This window comes from Haemorhous mexicanus, chromosome 3, assembly GCF_027477595.1.
Source record: "Haemorhous mexicanus isolate bHaeMex1 chromosome 3, bHaeMex1.pri, whole genome shotgun sequence".
In the NCBI taxonomy this organism is placed as follows: Eukaryota; Metazoa; Chordata; class Aves; order Passeriformes; family Fringillidae; genus Haemorhous; species Haemorhous mexicanus.
Window position 1 is genome coordinate 92,038,153 of NC_082343.1, and position 23,003 is coordinate 92,061,155.

A 23,003-nucleotide genomic window follows, 5' to 3' on the forward strand; every position below is an offset into this window, starting at 1 on the left:
TAAACGCACTGTCCCAGAAACAGCACCTCATCCCAGATTAGGATCTGGAAGTACCACCAGGCCACTGAATCCCACAGCACAGCTGATGACCACATTTTCTCCCGCACTTCCTACAGTGGGTACTATACACAGGAGTTGAACACAGAAATTGTTCGTGATGCTAAGTTTAAAAGACGGGAGAAGGCGCCCGGAACAGGTCAGATCAGGAGCAAGAAAAGCAGGGTCTAAATTGGTGATTGTTTCTCTCGTTGGTATAGGACAACAAGGCATCGGCGTCTCAAAGGGTGAGAAGAGACAAACGTAGAAGGATCGAAACGTAGCAAGTGCAGGGCAGGGAAGGCGGTGTGAGAGAAGTCTCAGCAGCAACACGACTCCGGGCAAGGAGCCTGCGGCAGGGTCCGGCACGGACATGGGGCGGGAGCAGCCGCCGCAGGCAGCGAGGCCGGGGCCAGAGCGCCATGTCAGGTGGCCGGGCCCGGCCGGCCCGGGGCCCGCGGGTGGCAACCTCCGCAACAACCGTGCCGCGGCCGCGGGGCCGCACCCGGGCAGAGGGAGGCGGCCGGGGAACACCCCCGGGGAGCGCCCCCGGGACCGGCGGCCGGACAGCAGGTCGCCTGCGCACAGGAGCCAGCGGCAGCGCCGCCCCCGCGCACAGCCCGTGCCGCGGCCCCGCGGTGGAAGCAGCCGCGTCCCGCCGGGCCGCCCCTCGCCACCCGGCTGGGCCTGGCGAACATAGGCCGCGGCTCTGCCGCCGCAGGCCCGGCCATGCCCTGCCCGGCACGGAGAAGGCTGGGGGAGGCCGCGCAGCGCAGCGGGGTCCTCCACCCCCGGTCCTGCCCTCCCTGCCTACCCCGTCGCTGCCGCAGCCCGCAATAACTCACCCGCTCCGCCGCCCAGCGCTGCCCCGCGGCCGCGGGGGAAGGGACGCGGCGGCCGCGCCAAAGGAAGGGAGGGCGGCGCGCGCAGCTCCGCGGGGGCGCGCGCGGGCTGCCCCCGCCCAGGTGGTCGCGCCCGGCTCGGCCCGGCCCGGCCCGGTGGTGGCCGCGTGCCCGCTGCCCCGCCGGTGCGCGCCCCCGCGGCGTCCGGCGCGCCGGGCCCGGCTGCTCACGTGACGGCGCTGTTGGAAGGAAGGGATGGGGCGGGCGGGGGCTCGCGCGCTGCGCAGGCGCCGGGCGGCAGTGGTCGGGGGTGGGGCAGAGCCGCGGGACCCCGGGCCGGGCGTCAGCTGCGCCGGTGGGCCCGGTCTGGACAGGCTCCGGAGAGGTCCCCTCAGCGGAACCAGCGCTCGCGGCCGAGCCGGAGGTGTCCGCGTACCCTCGCTGGAGTCGGGGGCCGCAATAGCCAAGGCGCCCGGTGGCAGCCGCGGGCCCGACTGCGCCTGACGGGCCTGCCTGGACCAGGGAGGGCGGATGGAGGGCGGCCGGCTGGCTCCGCCGGTTTTCCCGTTAGACCCTGGCTGAGGACACACATGGTGTGACTAGTGTGTAATGATGTGGCCTTTTGTCTTCGGAGAGCAGCTGCCACCCCCCCCACTCCTCGGTGCAGCCCGCATTATACAACCTGCTTGTTAATCTGTCCTGTTCCCCCTCCCGGCCCCGGGCAGATTCCTGCAGCTCCCGATGTGCCAGGCTCTTCGGTTCCTACATATTAGACAGCAAAGTCTCCGCAGTCGGTCGGTCCTGGGCAGACACGTCTCATGCAGCCTGTTGGTGCAGGCGCGTTTTCGCCTCTCTTTTCCTGGTAGCAGTTTGTGTACGCGCGTTGCAGGACCTGTGGCGCACATTCGCACGAATCGACACCTAAGGGGGCTGTCGCGGTATGCGTTCGTCGGGAAATCAGAACCTGGAGTAATGTTACCAAAAAGCAGGATTGTCTTTCCTAATTTGTGTTACAGCATTAGCTGAATGCAGCGTTCGTTACTCTGCTTTCAGTTGTGATGGCTGGCATGAAGTGCCGTGCAGGCTGGTTCTAGTATATACCAAGTTTCATTCAGCACCTCCAAAAGAGAAACTTGATTTTTAATATTTTTAAAAATCGAATTTGGAATTACCTTATATATTAAGGTTATTCCAAATTATTATATTAATGCTGCCTTTACATATTCCTAGTATTTTGTAATGAAATACAAACATGATGTAAGGACAAAAATATTGATTGTGTTTCCTTTAGTTTCCTTTTGGTTCTGTTTTGAGTCTCTGAGATTGTATTCTTTAGGGCTTTCTGTGGTGCCATGAAGGCTGAAATACATTGAATGCTTCTCTTGCTGCCATCACACTAAGAAAGGAAGCATTAAACTGAAGGCATGGTAACACAGCAATATTTACAGGCAATACACAAGGTATTTCCAACAGAACAGTTTTGATGTGAAGCAGTTTTTAACCTATGCAGCATTTTTTTTTCTCCCTGCCCTTCCATAACTAGTTATGCACATTACCACAAGTTGGTTTTCTCCAGTTTTCTTCCTGTATTTTCCCTCTTTGAGAAGGTCTCTCTCCTTTCCAAAGCAAGCGTCTTTAAAAAAAAAAACTGAATTCTTATGATGGTGCCGAACTGAGCTACTGAGTTGGTTGCACTAATTTCTTCAAAGGCTTTTTAGGCATGGAACTTTCAACAAGGTGCTAACCCTCTAAAATACTGTTGATATTATACAAAGAAATGAAATTACTTTCTGAAGCAAAATTCAGTTAAACTGAATTTGCATTGCACAAATTTTCCAGCATTCAGCCCTTTTGATTTCATTTCTTTTGACACAAGCAGCAGGCAAAGCATTGCTGGTAATCTGATCATTGTTCATTGCTCTATTCAGTTTTTTCTTTACATTGTCAAAAGTCACATAACTCCAGTGACCCATCTCAGTTTAACAGAGTATGTGCACTTTTCTTTTGCCATGGCCATACTGTGCCACTCCATTTATGTAATGAACTTGACCATCTGAAGCGCCTGTGTTGCAGTTCAGTATAAAAAAAAGAGCACCCCAATAGCAAATTTTGTAGTTATTACAGAGGCCTTTGTGTACAGTGACACAGCAGGTGTACACAATTACAACTGTCCCATCTGCTATCTTCCCTAGCAATATTTTTATCACATAATCCCTTTATACATGAGCTACTTGGTAGTAGTCCACATCTTCCAAGTTGTCTCCCTTGAAAAGCAACCTATTTATTTTAAGTCTCCTAGTGCCCTGAACACAAGAAAAAGCAGAAGGTGGTTTCTTTGCTTATAGTTCCAAGTCTCTATTTAGCCACAACTCTTCCCAAGAGATTTGTGAATTATATTGCTTATAGTCTTTCCATGTCTTTTGGTCTAAATGGAATTTTTTGAAAATATGCTCTATGCAGTCAGATTATGATCACACTGGTCTTAAACATGGCTTGCTTTTGACTATTACTTATGCTGTGGTTGTCAAAATGTGGAAAGGAGTTAGACTGCTCCATGTGCTTATCTGGATAAAGAATGTATTGGGTATGGTGGTGCCCTGCTGTAGGGCAGTATTTGCTACTGTCAAAAAACTGAGATATGTTACAGCAGTAGGCCATTAAATATTCAAACAATGTCTCACAGGAACATCTTTCTTTTGTCTGCAAGATACTTGATTTAAATGATTTTAAAACCCAAGTACTGCATTTGTTTTGTAATTGCATAATTTAAAATGTTATACAAAGCAGAATTAAACTTCTGAAATAAACTGATAGGTACTACAGCACCAGTTATGTTTATCTGCTGAATTTACAATATTGAACAAGCTCTTTTTTTTTTTTCTGATTACTGTTTTCTGAAAGAGTCAAATACTACATTGGCACCCTTCAATAATTAGATAACTGCTTTTCATAGCTCACTGCCATGATTTTTTCCAGGATGAACAGCAGACACTTTACTCTCAATACCTGGGATTTGCCAATACCACTATTCAGGAAGCTCCACAGTTAGCTCTTTGGAAGTCAATTTTAAGTTATTGTGAATTATACCTTTAGAAAAATTTAAAACTGTTAGTTCCTCAGATATTTTCTATTTCTTGTGTTATAAGAATTTACTTTTCAAACGCAGAACAGTAACAACCAATAATCTAAAATTTTCTAATCGCAAAAAGGAAACCCACATATTTTGGTTGAGAATATCTGATTTGACACTATTTCCCCCTTAATTTCCTGCCTCCTCCTTGCTTTGGTTAGTATAGGAACAGTAACATGTGCCCCGTTATCCACTTTTCACCAAATTCATGACATGATCATTCTCTTTCCCCACAAAAATACTCATAAGCAGCTGCCAGTTGTTGGATCAAACAGAAGTTACGTGTCCTACTCTAGAAAGCAGCAGAAAAACATTCAGTTCCACAGGTGAAAGGGACTGAGGCTTTTAAAATTACCCATACAGCTGGGTGGACAAAGGCAAGGTTCTGAAGACAAAGGATGTTTAGCCATTGATTTTATGACTAAGGGTAGATTTTTGTAGGGAGGTAAAAGCTGTAGAAGCTACAAGCTATTAAGAATTATCCAATGCAATACATAGATTTAAGACTAAAAAAAAGACATTTTATCCCAGAAAATCAGACAGAGTTGCAGTTATATGCAGAAATTGGTATAAAACAGGAAAAAAAAAATGCTTGAATGAAGTTTTTTAGTGCTAGAGGAAAACAAACGTTGATAGCCAGCACAAAATATACCTTTGAGACTTACGTCCCAAACTAATTTGGGTGGTTGTTTATGGAACTACTGCTGGTTACGAATTCTCTGAATACCTGAGATTTCACTCCAGTACTATTTACCTCAATTTTTGTCTTCTATGAAGGCAATGATATGGTAGCCTCTGTCTGGTTCCCCAGTACATGAAAATATTGACAAACTGGAAGGAACCTTGGTAGAGGGTCACCAAGATTATTAGAGGCTTGAAGCATAGAGTGTATTGTGCTTCTTCACCCTCGTCATGAGATTGGGGAGGCAAAATTCCTCTTGTCAGTTACCTGGCAGATGAATGTAGAGAGGAAGAGACAGAGCGTCTTGGAGGTCACAGTGAAAAAATGTGAAAAACAGGGAAATTGCATCTGGGAAGATTCTGAATATTCTGTCTTTTGGATAAAGAAACACTCCATGTAGGATGGCCTGAGGTAGCATCTGAGAGCATCAGGCTATGTAGCTCCTTCCAGGTACCCATCCTCTATAGCATCCTACAAGGAACTCCCAGTTAGAAGGCAAGGAGAAGTAAGAATCCCGCTGTACAAAATCAGGGAGAGAAGAGTAGGGTAGCTCACCCCTGGGACAGACAGGGGACGTCTTACTGTTGAGAACCTTGTAAAGGGATGAGTGTACTTGCAGTATGAGGGAACTCCATGGTTTTGCACATTTGCTATGGCACTCTTGTATTTATGTGCTTTTATTATGACGAACTGAAAGTTGTCAGAGTTGAATTGAAATTTTAAAGGCAAGTTCAGGGTTTGCATGCCCTACGTTAAGACACACAGATTTACTGGAGAATTGAAGAAGGCAAACCAAGATGTGTGTAGCTTCCTACTAGCACTGTGGATGTGCATAACAATGCTGAGCAGCACTGTCCTGTTCAGATCGTATCATAACTATGCTCCTATGAATGGGGAAGAAGAGTTCATCACCTGCAACTCTTGCTCCTGTAAAGTCCAAATATAATTCAAGTTCTGTCCTCTTCAGAACAAGCATCAGTGGAACTTGATGATAAAGCATGTGCAAATTTATAAAAAGGATAAGAATCAGCTACTGCTGTTATTTTAGCAGAGATACTAAGACTCCAGCTGACTAGAAAATACCTGTTCTATATATCTAGGTTTTTTTACAGACACGGGTTGCATATAGTATTGAGACCAAATGCCTTCTAGTATGTGAGTATTTCTGTCTTGAGCATTCCTATGTATCTAAACACTGGTATCTGATTTTCTTCAGCTACACTTCTAAGAGTTCTCATTTGAATCAGAAACTGAAGCAGGCAACTTGATCTTCTGGCACTGTCCCTATCGTTTCTTGTCAGATCACTATTTAAACACTATTACCTCACAAAGACGCTTTCAACCGATAGGGAACTTGTGTTGTTATTGAGATAATTATCAATGCATTAGGACAGTATGTATCAAAATTAACAGCAGTCATGCAGGTGACCATCAAGATAAAAATAATGCCACTTACTGTGGTTACATGTAGTATAAACCCGTATCAATAATATAAAATCAGGTTATAATTGTCAATGGCTATTACACATTAAGAGCAGAGTATGTGGAAATACTTTACCTGACACTTTGAACTATTGCACTTCAAGAAGTTAGGTGAAATTTATTTAATTTACCTGTAGATACCAATACTGAATTTGCCATCCCATGTTCCCTTTACAGAATATGCTCTCATCTTTAGAGAGCTCTTCATCTAGTCTATGTTAAGTATCTCTTAGCATAGGAGATCTGAGACATATGCCTAAGAGCAAAATTCCTTTCACTAAGAAATCTGTATTTCTTCAGTGAAGTCCCTCCTAGCTATTAATAAACCCTACCAAATTTCAACCTGATTTTATGACCTGAATTCAACTTGTGAAGTATAACTGATTTTTTTTTTTTTTTTTACAGCGGGATTACACAAATACATACAAAAGATAATAGTAATCTTCTTGGAACAACACGAACTCTGGTTTGATAACTTTCCCAATACTGACAGAAAATACTTGCTTATTAATGACACAGCAAAATCCCAGCAAATCTATGATACTGTTTTGAGTACTATCTCTCAGTAATTATTTAAACATGTTGCACATATTAAAAAAAAAAAAGGAAAAAAATAGTATTATTAATGCTGCAGTCAAGCACTCAGAAGCCTAAAAACAATTAAGGTAAGGTCATCTATGAACCCCTAGTCTGACCTGCTCAGAAGATTTCTTCCCCCATCTCATTTGTAAGGATAAAATGAGCAGAGCCTTACTACTTTGCTTACTGCCAAAGACCTTAAGTCTAACCTTAGATTCAGCCTCAATACCAATTACACATTTTTCCATTGTTTCTTCTGCAATAAAGCAGATGGGTCTGATTACTTCAGAAATTACTGCTAATCTCCAGAACTGCCCCACTAATTCAAGGACTGGAATGGATTTTTATACACTGAGAACTGAAGACAGGGAGATTAGAAGTATTATTTACTTTTGCATACAGTCTGAAGTGGCTTAGGACTTGTTCAGAAACTGAGTTCTACATAATTTCATACATATTTAAGTACAGTGTTTACAGATTTAAGTTGAAACTGACTGCTCAGCACTTATAAGAATCAGATTCAAAAAAATCACATTCAATTTTATACCTAATTTTGGATAATCAGTAACAAATTTACTACCTTTCCTCTGAATTTTTAAGGGACCATATGACAGAACAATACAGGGAATTCATCAGTTTTCTGCTGCATTAATTGCAAACTCTCAGCCCACTTCCCATGACCATTTCTGCTACATACTAAGGAATGATGCAAACACTGCCACCATTTACATGCCACATTACATAAGCCATCAAGTCCATGGCAGAAACCAGTCTAGCAGATGACAGGAATGTACTACAACATACCCCTTGAAGGGGCAAAGCAGTTACACATTGAAAGCATCCAAAATCAAATGTTACATTTAAGCCTGTTTTCCATGACAGGCTTTAGCCTTAAGATACAGTAATTTTGCTTAAGCATTTATTCACTTGAATCTGTAAATACGTAAACACATATTTACAAATTTGTAAATACATCCTTTACATGCAATTTCATTCAACTTGTTTTATGTAGCTCCATCTGCTATCCTATATTCATAACCTAAGTACTGTTGAAAACTACCAGAATTGTTACAAAAGAGGAAAAGATCTTCTGTTCCTAAGTCATGTCTAAACAGGGAGAGATCAGAAGTTGACTTTCAACAGACATGCGCTCACGCAAATTTTCCCTCTTCTTTACTGAAATCAGCTGAAGTCAAGCCCAGTCTCAAGTTCAGAGTTCAATGAACCAAGCTTCCATCACTAACGTGTTAGAGCTCTTAACTGAAACACAACCCTCCTTACCCATGATGAATTCTGTAAAGATGGTAAAATGACAGAAATTGCATTAATAATTTTAAGTAAAATTTCCAGACATTTTACTTGTAGTTTACAGACTTCTCCTATTTTCACAGGCAACCAAATCAGAATTCTTAACTTGAACTGGATATTAATCTGTATTAATACTGTTAATCCAGTATTTACATTAATCAGCCCAGCATAACGATGAGTTACAGAATATATGAAGATTTTGTCTTTGCCATTGTTCCTATAATCTAGCCCATCTTGACAACAGAAACACTGATGACTTTGGATGTCATTCCGCAACATTTCTTCAGTCAAATGAAGCTGTATTCCATTAAACAAAATACCTCTTAAACCATGTTCAGCTTCCACAGGAAAGATGATCCAAAGTTTATTTTATAGCTTTAAAGATTGTGCTATAATATATTATTTTAGGGATTTTTAAATCATACAGTGCTCTTTATAAAGCAATCCTTCAGGAATCTCATTGACTGATACTATGATCCCACATCACTGTTTAGAAAGGAAGAGATGTATTAACCAAATTTTAACTCTAAGCAGATATGAGCACTGATCACCTCAGCTGGCTACTAAGAGCACCTTCTAGTTCTCATCAGGAAGTTTAGTCACCACTCTGAAAACTCACATACCTCAAACGTTTTTTGGAACATCTTGTTTGTACATAGCTTCAGTCTTGACAATGAAGCACTCTAACACACTACTTTTACCTGAATTCTAATGGTACTGATTTAAGTGTTCTCTAAGCTTTTCTCTGATGCATATCCTCTTCTGTTTTACTGCAAAAACAGCTTCAAGAACACTAAGTAAGTAAGCTGTTTTAGTACTGGGGACAGCAAGTCACAAGTAAGCTACACGAAAAAATACTGTACTTTCTACCATTAATTTTTGTCCACATTTATTTATGAGTAAAACAAACAGCAAAAATTACAGCAAAGGGGACATTCAGGGCCAGATTAAAAAAAAAAAGAAGAAAACAGATGCCTGACTAGATTCTGAATTTAGGCACCTCAAGATCGCTGACACAGTACACAAAAATAAGTGAAAGTGATGAGCATTTCAGCAAACTTTTTAAGTGCATTTCAGTCTTTATTTAGATGTTTTAAGCTCTCGCACTAGATTTTACAAGCTGGTGAACACTGGCAAAAGTATTTCTCCCACAGAACTATAACCACACATTCCCAAGACAGTATAAATATATGGTTGAACTAACATTAATACACATCACCATTTTATCAATTACATAATAAAACAAATTATCAAGTATCCAAATATTAAGTTACGCAGCTTGAAAGGCATACAAAATATTACAGAGGTCTGCCCAAGTCATAGCAGAAACTCAAGGAGGAAAAATGAAAAGAAAATAAAAAGATCACACTTTCAACAAAGCAATAGTTGGTAAACAACTCTCAATAGGTACAGTAAAAGAAAACTACAAGATTTTTCAGAAATTTTCTGATTAAGAATTTTTAGCTACAATAACAAAGCATTTCTACGTTTTAAAAAAATATTTACTAAAGTAAAGGGCATATTCTATACTTCCTGCACAAGACAAAGGCAACATTTTACTAGAAATATTAAATAGCCCCTCCCAACCTTTTCAGGCCCTCTGTTAAGTTGCACATGAAGTGCCAACATTAATTTTACTGTAAGGCTTTTGTCTGGAGACATTAAAGACTTGTGTGCTTCTGTACAATTTAAAAGATCTTCTACATGAATAACCAGAGTAATGACTTGTAATATGGAGAGGTTCAGGTAACAGAAAAGTACAGATGCAGGGGTAAAAAGTTGCTGTAATTCATAGTATTAAAAAGACAAACTGTGCAAATCTTGATAATTCTAGTGCGATTGTGGGAGACAAAACATACCGTGAGCAGGCAAGACTACTTTAGAGGCCATATTCTTCAATATTGAAATGACTGTAGAAAAAAAGATAGTAAGGTCCAGATAAGCTGGTAGCTCTCACATCATCAGAACTATGCCCATTTTAAGGAAAAACATGAAGCTGATATGCTGGGTATTTTGGCACCTAATCTCTCTATAGATTGATTTATTTTAGTACCCCAATTTTTAGTAGTTGAAACTAGGTCAGTAAGACTCAATGGCATGATTAAAGGATATTTGATTTGATAATTAATGAACAAGGAGACAGCTTAGAAACAGGGTACAGCAAAAACATTTACTGGGTCTCCAAATAGACAGATATTTATCTAAACATACAAGTTGCATTTCTACTGAGCCTTCAGCCTAATAAATACTCCTAAGGAAGCTTCCTTTACTACTAAAAAATACCAGACTGATGTCTTTGGCATGCAGTCTGCTTAATTCTAGTTTCCACCCTTTATTTCCAAAGAAGTACTATAGGCTGTTGAGCTTTACTGAATACAACAATTATTTCGGTGACCGTTGGAGTCTTTAAAGCGCAGACGCATCTTGGGGCGGTATTTCTCCAAGTACAGAAGTTGCTTGCTGTTGAAAGCTCCACGCCGCTTCCTAGATGAAAAAAAACAGATTTGAAACAGAACATTAATCTGCTGCCCAGTGAAATAATATCACCAACCAGAGAAAAATATTTTTAGGTCACTTAAAAAAGCCACCTTTAAGTCAAGGCTGTAACCAAAGAAGGGATAATTGGAAGTTAAGTGCCAGGAAAGAGGGTGGTAGCTTCCTTTCACAAACACCTCACTGGACCACATGCTCAAAGGAGTACATAGCATTTTAGACAGTGTTCAGCCTATGATAAGCTAAAGCCAGAGATTTTACATTAATATCTTTAGAAGAAACTTCAAAAGGAAGCTATAGAGTAGATACAAGATGATCTTCTTGAGAGCTGAAGTTATGCATTCTCTTTAAACAATTATGAAGAATATGACAATAGTAAGAAAGTACATAAACATTTAAAGTCCCCATAATAAAGATGCTGAACAGAAATTGAGCTTCCTTTATTTTCTCAAACTGTATGTATGTGAAAAAAAGGTACATGTTGGCTGACTGGAGTTATGTACCTGGCTACCTATTCCTCATTTCATATAGAACCAGTACAAGCTGAATTTAATTATTCGAAGGCCTGGCAATTATGCAAGAAGTGTTTTGTTATTGTTTATAATGGATGCAGCTTCTTTTAAATATAGCTGAAACCTGAGAAATTAAAATATTGAGACTAAAACTGCTCTCCTCTGACTTATATATATTGATTAAAAAATCCAAGTAAATAGTTGCCTTCAGTAGACCACCAGAAAAGACAAAGATATTCTGCCTTTCATATGTAAAATAAATAAGAAAACTCTGCAAATCTAACTGAAGGTTAGGGGGTTTGTTAATGGTTGTTCTGGTTTTTTTTTAAACCTCCTCAAGTAATTATGTATGGATTCGGTCTCAGCAGAAAAATATTCATTCTGCAGATCCAAATCCTACAGCACCGTCTGTATGCGCTACAATTTCAGATGTACTAAATTAAATGCATTACCAAAAAAAAAAAAAAAAAAAAAGCATCAAAGAAAATTCACACTTTCCTTCAGGGCCAAGGATGTATCAACATACTGAATCTTGGGAAGAGCTACATGTTAGTGTCACACTTACTGTCTTATGAACTGCACTGCATCTTCATACTTCATTCCACATTCTATCAGTGCAAGAGCAACTAAGACTGGAGCTCTGGTTAAAAAAAAAAAAAAAATTCAGTTTAGCTTTTGTCAAAACATACTCAGAAAAACAATTTACTTTGTTTTTTGCATTATGATGTTTCTTCACTGGGAAAGCAGAAAAGGCAAAAGGCATTCCTGAGACATAATATTCACTGAGACATAATATTGCCTGATTTTGAGTTAGCCATTCTCATTAAATAGGGGTTTAAATTAACTCTGGTCAACCTTAGCTTCATTCACCTGACTTTAGTACATGACAGGACAACAGAAATGCAAGTAATCTTTAACCATTTGTTTCAAATCAATTGATTCTAAGGAAGAGTTGCATATAGGTTTTTATTCTCCAAAATGAATCATCATTAGAAACAATCAGGATACCAAAACAAGTCAGAAGAGAGATCAAGTTCAGTAAGAAGTGACGAATCCTACACTAGTGTCACAAGTTTTGGGAACAGATGCAATCCATACAGGCTACTACACTCCCCTGAGGATTTCCTTGTTTGCCATGGTGTTCCTCCTCTGACAGAATCAATTTTCAGTTACAAAAGCTTGACTTAAATCAAACTCAAATACGTTAGCAATTTATGACTCAAAAAAACCCCACCAGAAAACCACAAGACAAAACCTCATGCCACACACTAGCAACAGGCTAGTGCATATAGTAGTAACTTTAAGTGGTTTTTTATGTTCAGGGACTTAAAAGGAAACTTACATGATAGAAAGCTAGGACTGTCTTCAACTAATTAACCACCCCATTTTGAGGAAAAACCAACTGGTATCATTCTAAGCAGCAGAGGAAGACTTGTTTTGGTAACATTCATCTGCTACTAACATTCATCTACAAGTTCACTACAGTGAACTTTGTTGCTTGTGAACCCGTAAGGCAGTGGATAAGCCAGGTTTAGGGACAACAAGACTAAAACCTCCATTTTTTACTGGACCTGCTGAAATCCATGACTAGAATATAACAACTCCTTTTTGAACAGATCTAGCTCCCTGGTAGTTTAGAACTGCAGAAAACCATTACATTCTCACAACAGTTAGAACTCTATTCAAGATAGTGGCAGCAGAGAGAAGGGAACAGGAATAAGAGGAGAATATTTAGCAATATCCCTAAAAATTTTCTTGTCACTTAGAAATGAGACAAGAGATCTTGAGATCTTTGGGACTTTAGAAAACACTTTGCATCCCCCAGATAGGATGTAGACGAAAGCTGGTCATGATGTGCCAGAACCACCCACTTGTTTGTGGTTAATGGTTACAATGCCCTTGTTTCAAGGAGACTGGCAATACTGCTGAAATGGAGATGGAGAGAAAGCAGACAAATCACAAAATCCCAAATCCATTAGGGAAAAGCAGACAAAAAGTCTCAATGGGGCACTCATCAACATATTCGGTACAAGAATATATTTGTTAATTTAATTCTGTAGACTTTATGAGAGCTCTGACCGAAGCATCATCTCTTGACATAAAGTTCTTTAATAAATACATACAACAGTTTCCTGCCATCTTAACTACTTTTAAGTGTGAGGTCATTCCAATACTAGATATGTGAGTATTTTACATTTGCCTCAGGTAAACTTTTGCACTAGATCTTAACAAGTCTGGCAAGGGATGACAATTCAACAAATCTTTAAAACTTCACCCACCTTCCAAGACCAGCAACACAGTGTACAGCAATGCAACAACCAGGTTCTTCACGAAATTTAACTTTAAGGAGGTTTAGCCAATCATCAACAATCTGGTTGGATGGTGGAGCACCGTCATCAAAGGGCCAGTCCTGGAACACAGGGTGACAAACACATAAAGACAGAATTCTTGCAAGCTGTATGCACAGGCAAAAAAAAAAAAGGAGGGGACACAATGGACAAAGCTGACAGCTAAGGAAAGTACTCAAACCTAATATTTTCTAATAGGCTAACTATAGCAATATTGCAAATAGTTTCCTCTCAATCAGTTTTCACTGATCACATGATTTAGCTCAAAACTGAACTTTTTCTTCCTGACAAGAAGCAGTATCTCCACATCTTTTTCCTCCATCAGTTGACGGAATACACTCAAAGTTAATAAAGTGGTGTCAAATAATCTTTTTTTGGGGGAAGGGGATAGAGTGAACAGCAAAATGCATTGGTTTCGAACTCTGCTTCTACACTACTTACCAAAACCTGAATGCCTTCTTTTTCCACCGGAGCAGTGTCATAAGTAGCTTCACACACTCTTACCACTGTGGTAACACCGTACTTCTTAAGTTCCTAAGGAGTGGAAAAAAAAAAATGCTGTAAGAGTAAACCAGCTTCACTTAACCATTACATTTTCTCGATAAGCTAACTTAGTAACTCATTCCAAAATTCTCACAAGCAAAACTCATGCAAATGCTTGCCATCCTGCAAAGACACAGAAAGCTGAAATGACTAAAAACTTTTGTGCTAATGCCAGATACTTTGCCGAAAAGCCTAAACAAAGTCCTACGTGCAGACTAAGTTTAGTCACGTAGGATCAGACTTTCTTCTTTAAAAATCAGATCCTGATAAATATTGATTAATCAAGTAGTCCATCTCCAAATGATCATTCATCTTAAAGGAACATGAAGCTTCCTGGTTTGCAAAGCTACATACTTCACTAAAATCATTCTGAGTAAAGTTCAAATCTTCCCCCCCTCTCTCTCTGCTTAAAACAACAGGTTTGTTAGACCACTTACTCTTAAGAGTTACAAGCACAGGACAAAAAATGAGAATATAAAGGCAAGCAAATGTTATCTCACTCTGTTGCCTGTAAATAATGCTGCACCAAATACAGAACTGAGGTCTAGTACACCTAAAATCTTGCTAAGGAGGGACTTAGCAAACTTGGACCTTCCCATGAAATAGCTCTGCAAGGAACTTATTAGCATACACACACACTTTATATCAACCACACACCTTATAGGTCCAACATGCTAAATACGTGATTTAGTTGATAAATTCAGTACTAGCAATATATGCCAAGCCACTGGCTTTAGTCAGTAGCATGCACCAAAGCACCTGAAGTAGCTTCAGCAGCTCTGAGTGCAGACTAAGCTTACTGCCACAAATTTCACTCATGTAGATGCTATGACACAGAGGATCCTCTTCAGCTACACTAAAACCATGATCCCCTATCCTAATAGTGAAGGAAGCTAGGCAGTGAAGGCTATTGCAATCCTGTTACTAGTTCCTACTGTTCTGACCCACACTATGTATCGCTATGCAGGAAGTGCAAGGAAATGTTACACCACTTCAGCCCAATCTGAATGTGAGCTCCTACCATTAAGATATGTTTGTATTGTTCTGCACATAACTCTGCTAGATAATTCCTGTTTTCAGACCTAAACAATGTATTTAATGTACCACATACTAGACAGTATAATTATTACTTCAGTCTCAGAATTATATTTGTGAAGGCCAAAGTATATGTGATTTGTCTGCAGATTTGCAGGTATCTGCAGATTTGTCTACAAATCTTCAAAGCACAGCACCAGTATTTGAAAAGAAAAATCAATATACAGTCTCAGTATCTCCTCACATGACTGTTAGAGCAGTTATTAGCTAGTAAATATATATAAATATAGCATGCTGTTCAGGGATTAAAAAAATACATCAGTAAGAATTCTGTACCATTCTTACCTCTATAAATTTGTTTAAGGTTGCATTGGTTGGATTATGTGTGATCAGGAATCTCATGTTCTTGTAGGTGATTTCCACAGGAGCTGGGCGGTTCATTCGGGCCATATTGATTTATTTAAACATGCAACAAGATTATGAAAGGATTAAAAAAAATTCTAATACAGAAGTGATGTAGAGAAACTGAAGTCTACTTCACTATACTCCACGTGAAATTCTCAGTGCTTGGAAGTATGACGTTGGGAGCAATGGGAAATGAAATGAACCTCCTAACAAGAAGCAGCAATTCTTCAATCCAGTAATACTGAGGCAAAAGAAAGGCAGTGCACTGAGGTTTACCCCATCCAGGTCTGAATTCTGTTGGTAAATGCTCTGCCGATTTCAATTCAACACTTCTTATCCTGGTCAACCACTCTTAGGGGGGCTTCTTGGTGGAGTAGTAATGGATTTCTACAGTTCACTTGTCTGCATAGAGGTCGTGCTGTGCCTGGCAGTAGTCTCCACTGCCCTTCAGAAACTCCATAAATGTGTGACCAAGAACACCACAGAACTGCTGTAAAGAGAGGGGGGGAAAAGCAAAATGAGTACAGGTGAAACAAGGTTTTAAGACATCAAGCTTTAACAAATGAAAAAATAAAAACAGAGCAACTAAGTAGTTTCCCAAGGTTTATTTTTTATTCCAAGAATTAGGTTTGTCCAAGAATCCTGTTACCTTTTTAGCATGGATTAAAAATAAATTAGAATTTAAAAATTAGAAATCTAGAAAACTAGAATATATATACATTAACTTATTACAAAGTTTCCATGTAGGGTTTTTGCAACACCAAATCCTGTAATGTATTAAAATACCAATTTCAGATGTGCTAAACGCAGCAAAAAGTTTTAAGAACCCCAGTAATTATAAAAAGAATAGTTCTTCCAGGATACCCATATAACTGCCCTCTCCACATTGAATTGAGAGACATCACATCTACTAAAGTTACAGTACCTAAAGTTACAGAAAAAAATGCATATAAATCCACCTGACTCAAACAGTAGGCCTTAAAAGCAAATGCAGTCTTTGTGGCCTAACAGTACAATGTGGGCTTTTGAGGCACACACATTTCCAACTAAGGAACATTTCACATATTAAGGCTAAAGACCAATGGCAACCTTCATATGCTTTAACAGTCTTCTTACACCATGACTTCATTAACATACACAGAAAGCAGTAATGCTCTAGCTAAAAACATACACAGGCAAGCTTCTTGAACAGGTCATTCCTGTCCACTGGTATGCTGCTTAGCTATGGTTGAATTTATATATATATAATTACTGGAAAAAGCAACCAGGAATTAAGATAGCAAATGAACTGCTCCAAGCTGTGTATTTATTTGCAGATGTTGCAAATGAACCACCCATATGGGCTTTTTACACCCATAAAACCCTTACAGCAGATAGATGTGTTAAGTTTTGTGCCCAGCTACTCTACCAGTATTATTGCTTATACCTGCCTAGGGCACAGGAGGGAAGAAGAGGGGAGTTCTGTTTTCCAAAAGAGAGGTACAAGCTGAACCACATGTCCACAAAATATACTTAGGTATTAGAGAGAAACACAATCAATCCTACAAATATTTAGCAGGAAAAGTTATTTATGTTGATCAGTAAACCTATCTTCATGTTTTCAGACAGCTTCCTGGCATGAGTTTTAATGTGTGTGTTAAGTCACAAGCATGACTTGTAAAACACAAACAAAACAAAGAAACACACAACAAAACCCTAACCCACTAACAAACATGAAAATTAAGTTAACAGAAAGAAACTAAGATGACAATTTCACATCCACTTTGCTGCCACTTCAGAGATACTACCATCACCTGGTAGTGATGCAGACTATCGGATTAAGTTTGCCAGGTACTTGTAAAAAAAGCTACTTCAGTATTTACCTTTAACAACTTGAGAGAGAGCAAGAACTCTAAATGTAATAGGCATGGAAAAGGCGTAAGAAGGATCCTCTTAAGTCAAAGGTCAAGAGAGTAACAGGAACCAGGAGAATTCAGACTCGGAAGAACTCCAAGAATCATCTGACTCACCAGCCATGCCCTAGCAAGGTGGCAGAAGTGCATTTAAAAGCCTCCTAGGACCAGATCTAGGGAACAGCTAAAATAGTAACTGAAAAAAAGAACTGAAGGTAACTTATTTAAAGTCACTTTCAATTAGTTTAAGAAGCAGAATGGCAGAAAGGGACAGGACAGCTTTAAGCAGATATAGCTGCACAAGGTCTTGTGCCTCTTTTTGCACTACACTGGCAGATCTCCTGTCAATCTCTTCTTAAGACTGCTAAGAAGAATCATGGACACACCCTTGCTCTGCAAAAGGATGAGGGAGCAAAGGCTGTCAGAAACACAAATGCATGCAAGTGAGCCTGAGGACACAGAACGGAGTCATTTGGGTGAAAACCTTTTCTTTTCCCGCCCAAAAGCTCAAAACAGATCTTTTGGGGAGAAAAGAACATTTAACATGTCGCCATGCCTGGGCAGGTAGGAAGAAAGAAGTAACCAGGTTTCATCCAGTCTTCTAGGCAGGCTGCCCTCAATCTGCAGCTAGGAGTGCTCAAGATACCAGACAAACCAGTACACACAGAAAATGGCAGGCAGTAAACAATTAGTTAAGTAAAAAAACCCTTCTTTTTAATGCAGATTGCTAATGACATTTTAAAAACTAACTGCACAGTTCAAATTCTTATACAAAGCAGAAGCAAGTACATTATGCAACATTACATTTGAGTTCCATGTGTTATTAACCCTTACAAAGGATTCATTTTGTTAATTACTGACTTAACAGTCAGTATTAGACACATCAGAACTTTACTAATTCACACATCTAAGGACCTAACCAAGCATGTACTTTAGCCTCACTGTTTGCCTTGGCAACAACTGCTGCCACACTACAGAAGACCAAAGCTCACAGTTTCCTTTGATGTGAATGCCATCACTCCTCACCAATCTAGCAGAAAGTTTCACAGACAGACCAACCTTTAGGCAGAAACACATTGTACTCTCCCAAGACAGCTTTGCCAACCTAGTTTCATTCTGTTCTGGGAGTCAAATGAAATTTAAAGATGAGTACTACATGGCCATGCTGTTTCTGTTATGCATTAAGCCAGAGTAGAAGGCTCCACCCAGCTTCAGCAAAAAGACCTGGAAGATAAGAAATCAGCTACAAAAATAGTGTTGCAGTAATTATGATGACCTCAGGCTTTGAGGGAACTCAAATGATGTGATCAGTTTTCAAAAGACCTGGAAATACAGCTTTAAAATTACTATATTGTCTCATACAGTTTTGGTAGTGAGCTATCAAAACAGTCAAGACAGTGCATGAAAGCAAAAAGTTGCGTAAGTGAAATTCAGACACCTCGTGTTGAAGGCAGAAGGCTATTTAACAGAGTAACACCAATTCATCGTTTGTACCATCAAGTTGGGTATGTTGAACCACCATGTTCTTTTCAATTTACATATAAGTTTTCCTTGAGGAAATTTAACACTGAAGGATTTTCGAAAAAGTAGGAGTTTCCATCCCAACAGAAAGCCCAACATTTAGACTGTTAGAGCCACTAAAATAAACTTGGAAAACAAAACTCGGGTTAATATGCCCTATTGAGAGAAGGTAACCTGTCCATTATAGCTGCATTAATTATGATTGTATTCATAGTTGTATCCACTACAACTCAAGATAGAAGTTAGAGAATAGTCTGTTCAAGCAGGAGGAAGGCATCTAGAAAAGAAAGGCTTTAATTCATGCCCTTCTCTGGGACAGATCTGTCACCACTGACAAGAAGATTCACATGGCTGTTTATGTGGGGCTTGAAACAATCACTCATGTCTGACAAAAATGGTTTACAAAAGTAATATATTAGTTCATTATTGATATGGGGAAAGCAGAGAGAGAGATGCAAGGTTATCCCACGCTGTTGACACTGGTTCACAACTCGGTAGCATCTTGAAAAGCATGCAAACAAAAGCACTTCTTAACACAGTTACATGACACTTTACCTTCAGAAGATGTTCAAGATTGTTCATGGTTACTCAATCCACCTGCGCACAGACTGAAAACATTTATACCCAGAACCAACTATGTGGCCTCACAGTCTCTTAAATCAAGACCTTACACACACTCACCTACTGAAACCACAGGACTAACACTAGAAAACTAAAATAAACTAAGTTTCACAACAATTTGAGAACACCTGCAAGGAAGTTCATTGTTTTAACTTGCTACCCAACAAAAAGATACTGAATGACAAATACCTCCAACTTCTTACTATTCAGTGCCTCAGTAGCAACTGCCAAAGCAGACAGGGAAGAGTAGGAGGGTAAAGGGTACAAACTGTGAAGCCATTACACAAGGAAGAGGCACACCTTCATAAGGCACTCTTGACAAGATGCACCTCCTATCTACTGAGCACATAAATGCCCGTCCTTATGATATCCAGTGATAACACTGTCCATTTTAGACAAGGGAAAGTGACCCATTGCCTATGAAAATACATTCACATCTCACCAGTGGGAAGGAAGAATCCAAAGGTTTATCATAAATTTGCTGTGACATGCTCTGTGCCGGAAGGATATTCTTGTGGTTCAAGAAGGGGGAAGAAAAAATTATCTCAAAACTTCCTGCATAACAATTCAATGCAACTTTTAGAGATGATGAAACCAAGGCCATGTGATTTGGTTCAAAGTTCTTCTGCTTGGACCACAAAAACAACATGCAAAGAAGCCTTAACAGATATTGGAAAAAATTAGACATCACAGAAACTAATCCATCCCCTTGTCTAGTGCTAGACAACTCAGGAGAAACTTCCTCCTGAGTTTCTAAAGCAAGGAATCTCCAAATGACTTAACACTATCACTTCAATAGCAAACTACATAAATCCTGTCAAAAAAAAAATGATACCATTATGTTTTAAGCAATAAAATGAGAAATATAGCACATACAGCAATAAATGTCTGCATGTATTTCATCAAGTTTAATTAAGTAATGAATGCCTAGCAAAAAGTTGCAACTGAGAAGAAAGTAATAAGGACTTCCATTTAACACAGAATTATTTCTTGTATTGATCCAATTGAGTGAGTTTTAATTTTTTGAAGAAGGTGACAATCTGTTGCTTACAGTTCAGTAATACCCTTATCTGGGTCTTCTGGTTAATGTTTAAAACAAGTGATTGCTTCCAGTCAGCCTACATGCTGGGACAGATCCGGCATTCTTATGTGGCATGGATTTTGTCAGAACAGGAAAGTTTCACTTAATAGAAGTTATTAGAAAAGACTAACTGCTATTTATTTACTGTCTTACTGCCACATTTTCAGTAAGACAATGACATCCTGTTGCCTTGGATCTTCTTATATCTATCACACATTTTAATTTCTCATTCTCATATTTCCTCTCATGGCTGTGCAATTAATAAACAGCACCTCTGTATTACCTCTTCCACATTTTCCCCCTGAAATGACTCTGTTCTGTTAAGACAATTTCAAAACCCTTTGCTGTTACCATCAATGGAATAATATGAGCTGACATTTAGGTGCAATCTTCAGGTTTCCTGATTTGGCAGTTTTATGAGATTACAAAGAGACAGGGTTCATACTTCTGAGTCACTGCTTTCGAAAGACTCAGCAGATGCAGGTAGACATATTGGAAAGCTGTCTCCAGAAGAAACACCAGATTACAGGACCTTCATGCCACCCAAACTGTACAACTGTCAGCTCATAATACTTGCAATGTGCATAGCTGGCTAACAGTGAGCAAACAATCCTGCTTCTATTGTCGTGGACGACTTGATTTTGTTAATTCTTTGTCCTTCTTGCTTCCCTGCTTCTGGAGGGCATAGTACCACCAGCAAGCCGCGCCTTGTTTGATTTTTTTTCTGCTTAAATACACACTGTACCCCGTAGTCACAGATGTTAGGCAGCACAGGCACCGAGATTACTAGGTGAGTTAAAAAAGGAAAACAAACCAAAAAGCGGCAAGCGAAATCTTGCAAAGCCGAACTGCGATCCACCTCCAGAAGGAAATGCCTTACTTCAAAAGACAGATGGCAAGGTCTTGAAAACAGTTTTGGTCAAAATTAAGGGACTTGACTGTATTCGTGAGCTCTTGAGGCTTCAGGCAGATTGTTACAGAAACATCCGCTTCAACACGTACTTAATGACTCGTCTGCGGACTTTTCCTGCCGAACAATGCCGGCTGCACACCCGAGTTCGGGCATACCCCACCTCTACTGCATAGAGCTCATTTTGGAAAGGGCTCACGTCCTCGCTCGCAGCCGGCACTGACTCCCCGCCCGAGTACGGCTGAGACAAAGCAGCCGCCCAGCCGCCTTCGCCCCGGCCGCAGCCGCGCACGTGGGGCCGCGGCAGGGGACGAGCGCAAGCCTATCCTGGCAACCAGCCTGGCAGCCAGCCGCCCACGGGCAAGCCCCGGCTTGTCCGGACAGCCCCGGGCTACGGCCGCCTTGCAGCCGCGGGGTGCAGGGCTCCCTGCCGGTCTGTCCCAATCTCTCCTCGGTGCGGAGACACCGTCCCGACCGTGACAGCGCCCCACGGGCCAGGCCGGACCGTCACCCCGACTGCGGCGGTCACGGGTTCGCATCACGCCTCGATCAGGCTCCCGACGCGGAGCCATCTTGTCCCCCGGAGCCGCCGCCCGGCTCGGCTTCCCCCGGCAGGGGGCTCCCGGCGCGGCCCAGGGCGCGGAGACGCTGCCCTTCCCGGCGGGCGGCCCGGCCTGGACCGGCGGACTCCGCCGCACAGAGCCCGGCGGGGAGAAGGCCGGACCGGCGGGCGGGGCAAGCGGCAGCCGAGCTCACAAAGCGGCTTTGTGCCCGGGCCGGGCCGCCCAGAAGCCTGGGAGAAGTCGCAACCTCCTCCTTTCTCGGTGGAGGAGGGAAGAGGGGCGCCAGCAGGCGGGGGCAGGAGAGGGGCGCCGGCGAGGAGGGAGGCCGAGCCGTGCCGCAGCAGGGCAAGCTCGGCTCCCCAGCGGCCCGCCCGACGGGAGCCGCAGCCCGGCGTTTCGAGAAGCCGCCCGCAGTCGGCCCGGGCGACAGAACAAAGAGACAACATGGAGGAGATGGGGGAGAGGCGCGGCAGCCGGGAGGCCAGCGGGGCGAGGGGCCAGGGCGGGGGGCGCGGGCGAGCGGCACTCACAGGAATATGGTTACTCATTGAAGACTGTAGCCTGATCATACAGCCGGGGTGCAGGCGCCACCGCCGGGGGCAGGAGGAGCAGAACCAGGAGGAGGAAGAGGAGGAGGCGCTGGAGGCCGCGGAGCTGCCGGCGGGGGTTCGGCGGCGGCGCGGGGAAGGACCATACAGCGGCTGCGGCAGGCGGGCGGCTCTGCGGGCGGCGCCGGGCGGACGCGGCTGCACCAGGAGAGACACTCGGCGCCGCCTCCCGCACGAGCGTCCCGGGTCCCGCCCCTCGTGTGCGTCACTGACGAGCGTCGCGCCCACCCAATCAACGGCGCCATCGGCGCGTCTGGGGCGGGCGCGAGGCCGCGGGGGCGGGGCGGAGGCGGGGCGGGCGGGCTCGAGAGGCGGAGGCGGCCGGCGGGAACCGGTTGGTGAATGGGGCCGGCGCGGGGAGCGCTCCTCGGGGCCGCGCCGGGACATCCCGCGCGCGCCCCGCCCCGCCCCG

The 23,003-nt window shown here is 42.1% G+C and overlaps 3 protein-coding genes across 7 annotated transcripts in view; all 3 read right to left on the reverse strand.

Moving 5' to 3' along the window:
• PHF3 (PHD finger protein 3) overlaps window positions 1–1,729 on the reverse strand; it is a 50,516-nt gene extending 48,787 nt beyond the window's left edge. For 2 of the 5 annotated variants that reach the window (XM_059842667.1, XM_059842666.1), the window contains exon 1: window positions 1,561–1,728. The gene's annotated coding sequence lies outside the window, so the exon portion shown is untranslated. Of the gene's footprint in view, window positions 1–881; window positions 1,030–1,560 lie in introns of those variants that run through there. The other 3 variants (XM_059842663.1, XM_059842664.1, XM_059842661.1) reach the window with 3 other exon arrangements.
• A 7,389-nt stretch (window positions 1,730–9,118) lies between these two features.
• Window positions 9,119–15,577, reverse strand: PTP4A1 (protein tyrosine phosphatase 4A1). The gene is made up of 5 exons (XM_059842670.1): window positions 15,336–15,577; window positions 13,854–13,946; window positions 13,344–13,474; window positions 11,630–11,704; window positions 9,119–10,543 (listed from the first exon to the last, which is right to left on the reverse strand). Exons 1-5 carry the CDS (start codon window positions 15,438–15,440, stop codon window positions 10,426–10,428), a joined length of 522 nt encoding a protein of 173 aa, XP_059698653.1. The 5' UTR covers window positions 15,441–15,577; the 3' UTR covers window positions 9,119–10,425.
• Window positions 15,578–15,725: 148 nt separating this feature from the next.
• On the reverse strand, window positions 15,726–22,651 carry LOC132325399 (uncharacterized). Its single transcript, XM_059842671.1, has 2 exons — window positions 22,514–22,651; window positions 15,726–15,885 (listed from the first exon to the last, which is right to left on the reverse strand). The coding sequence occupies exons 1-2, from the start codon at window positions 22,550–22,552 to the stop codon at window positions 15,790–15,792; spliced, it is 135 nt and encodes a 44-aa protein (XP_059698654.1). The 5' UTR covers window positions 22,553–22,651; the 3' UTR covers window positions 15,726–15,789.
• Window positions 22,652–23,003: the final 352 nt, after the last annotated feature.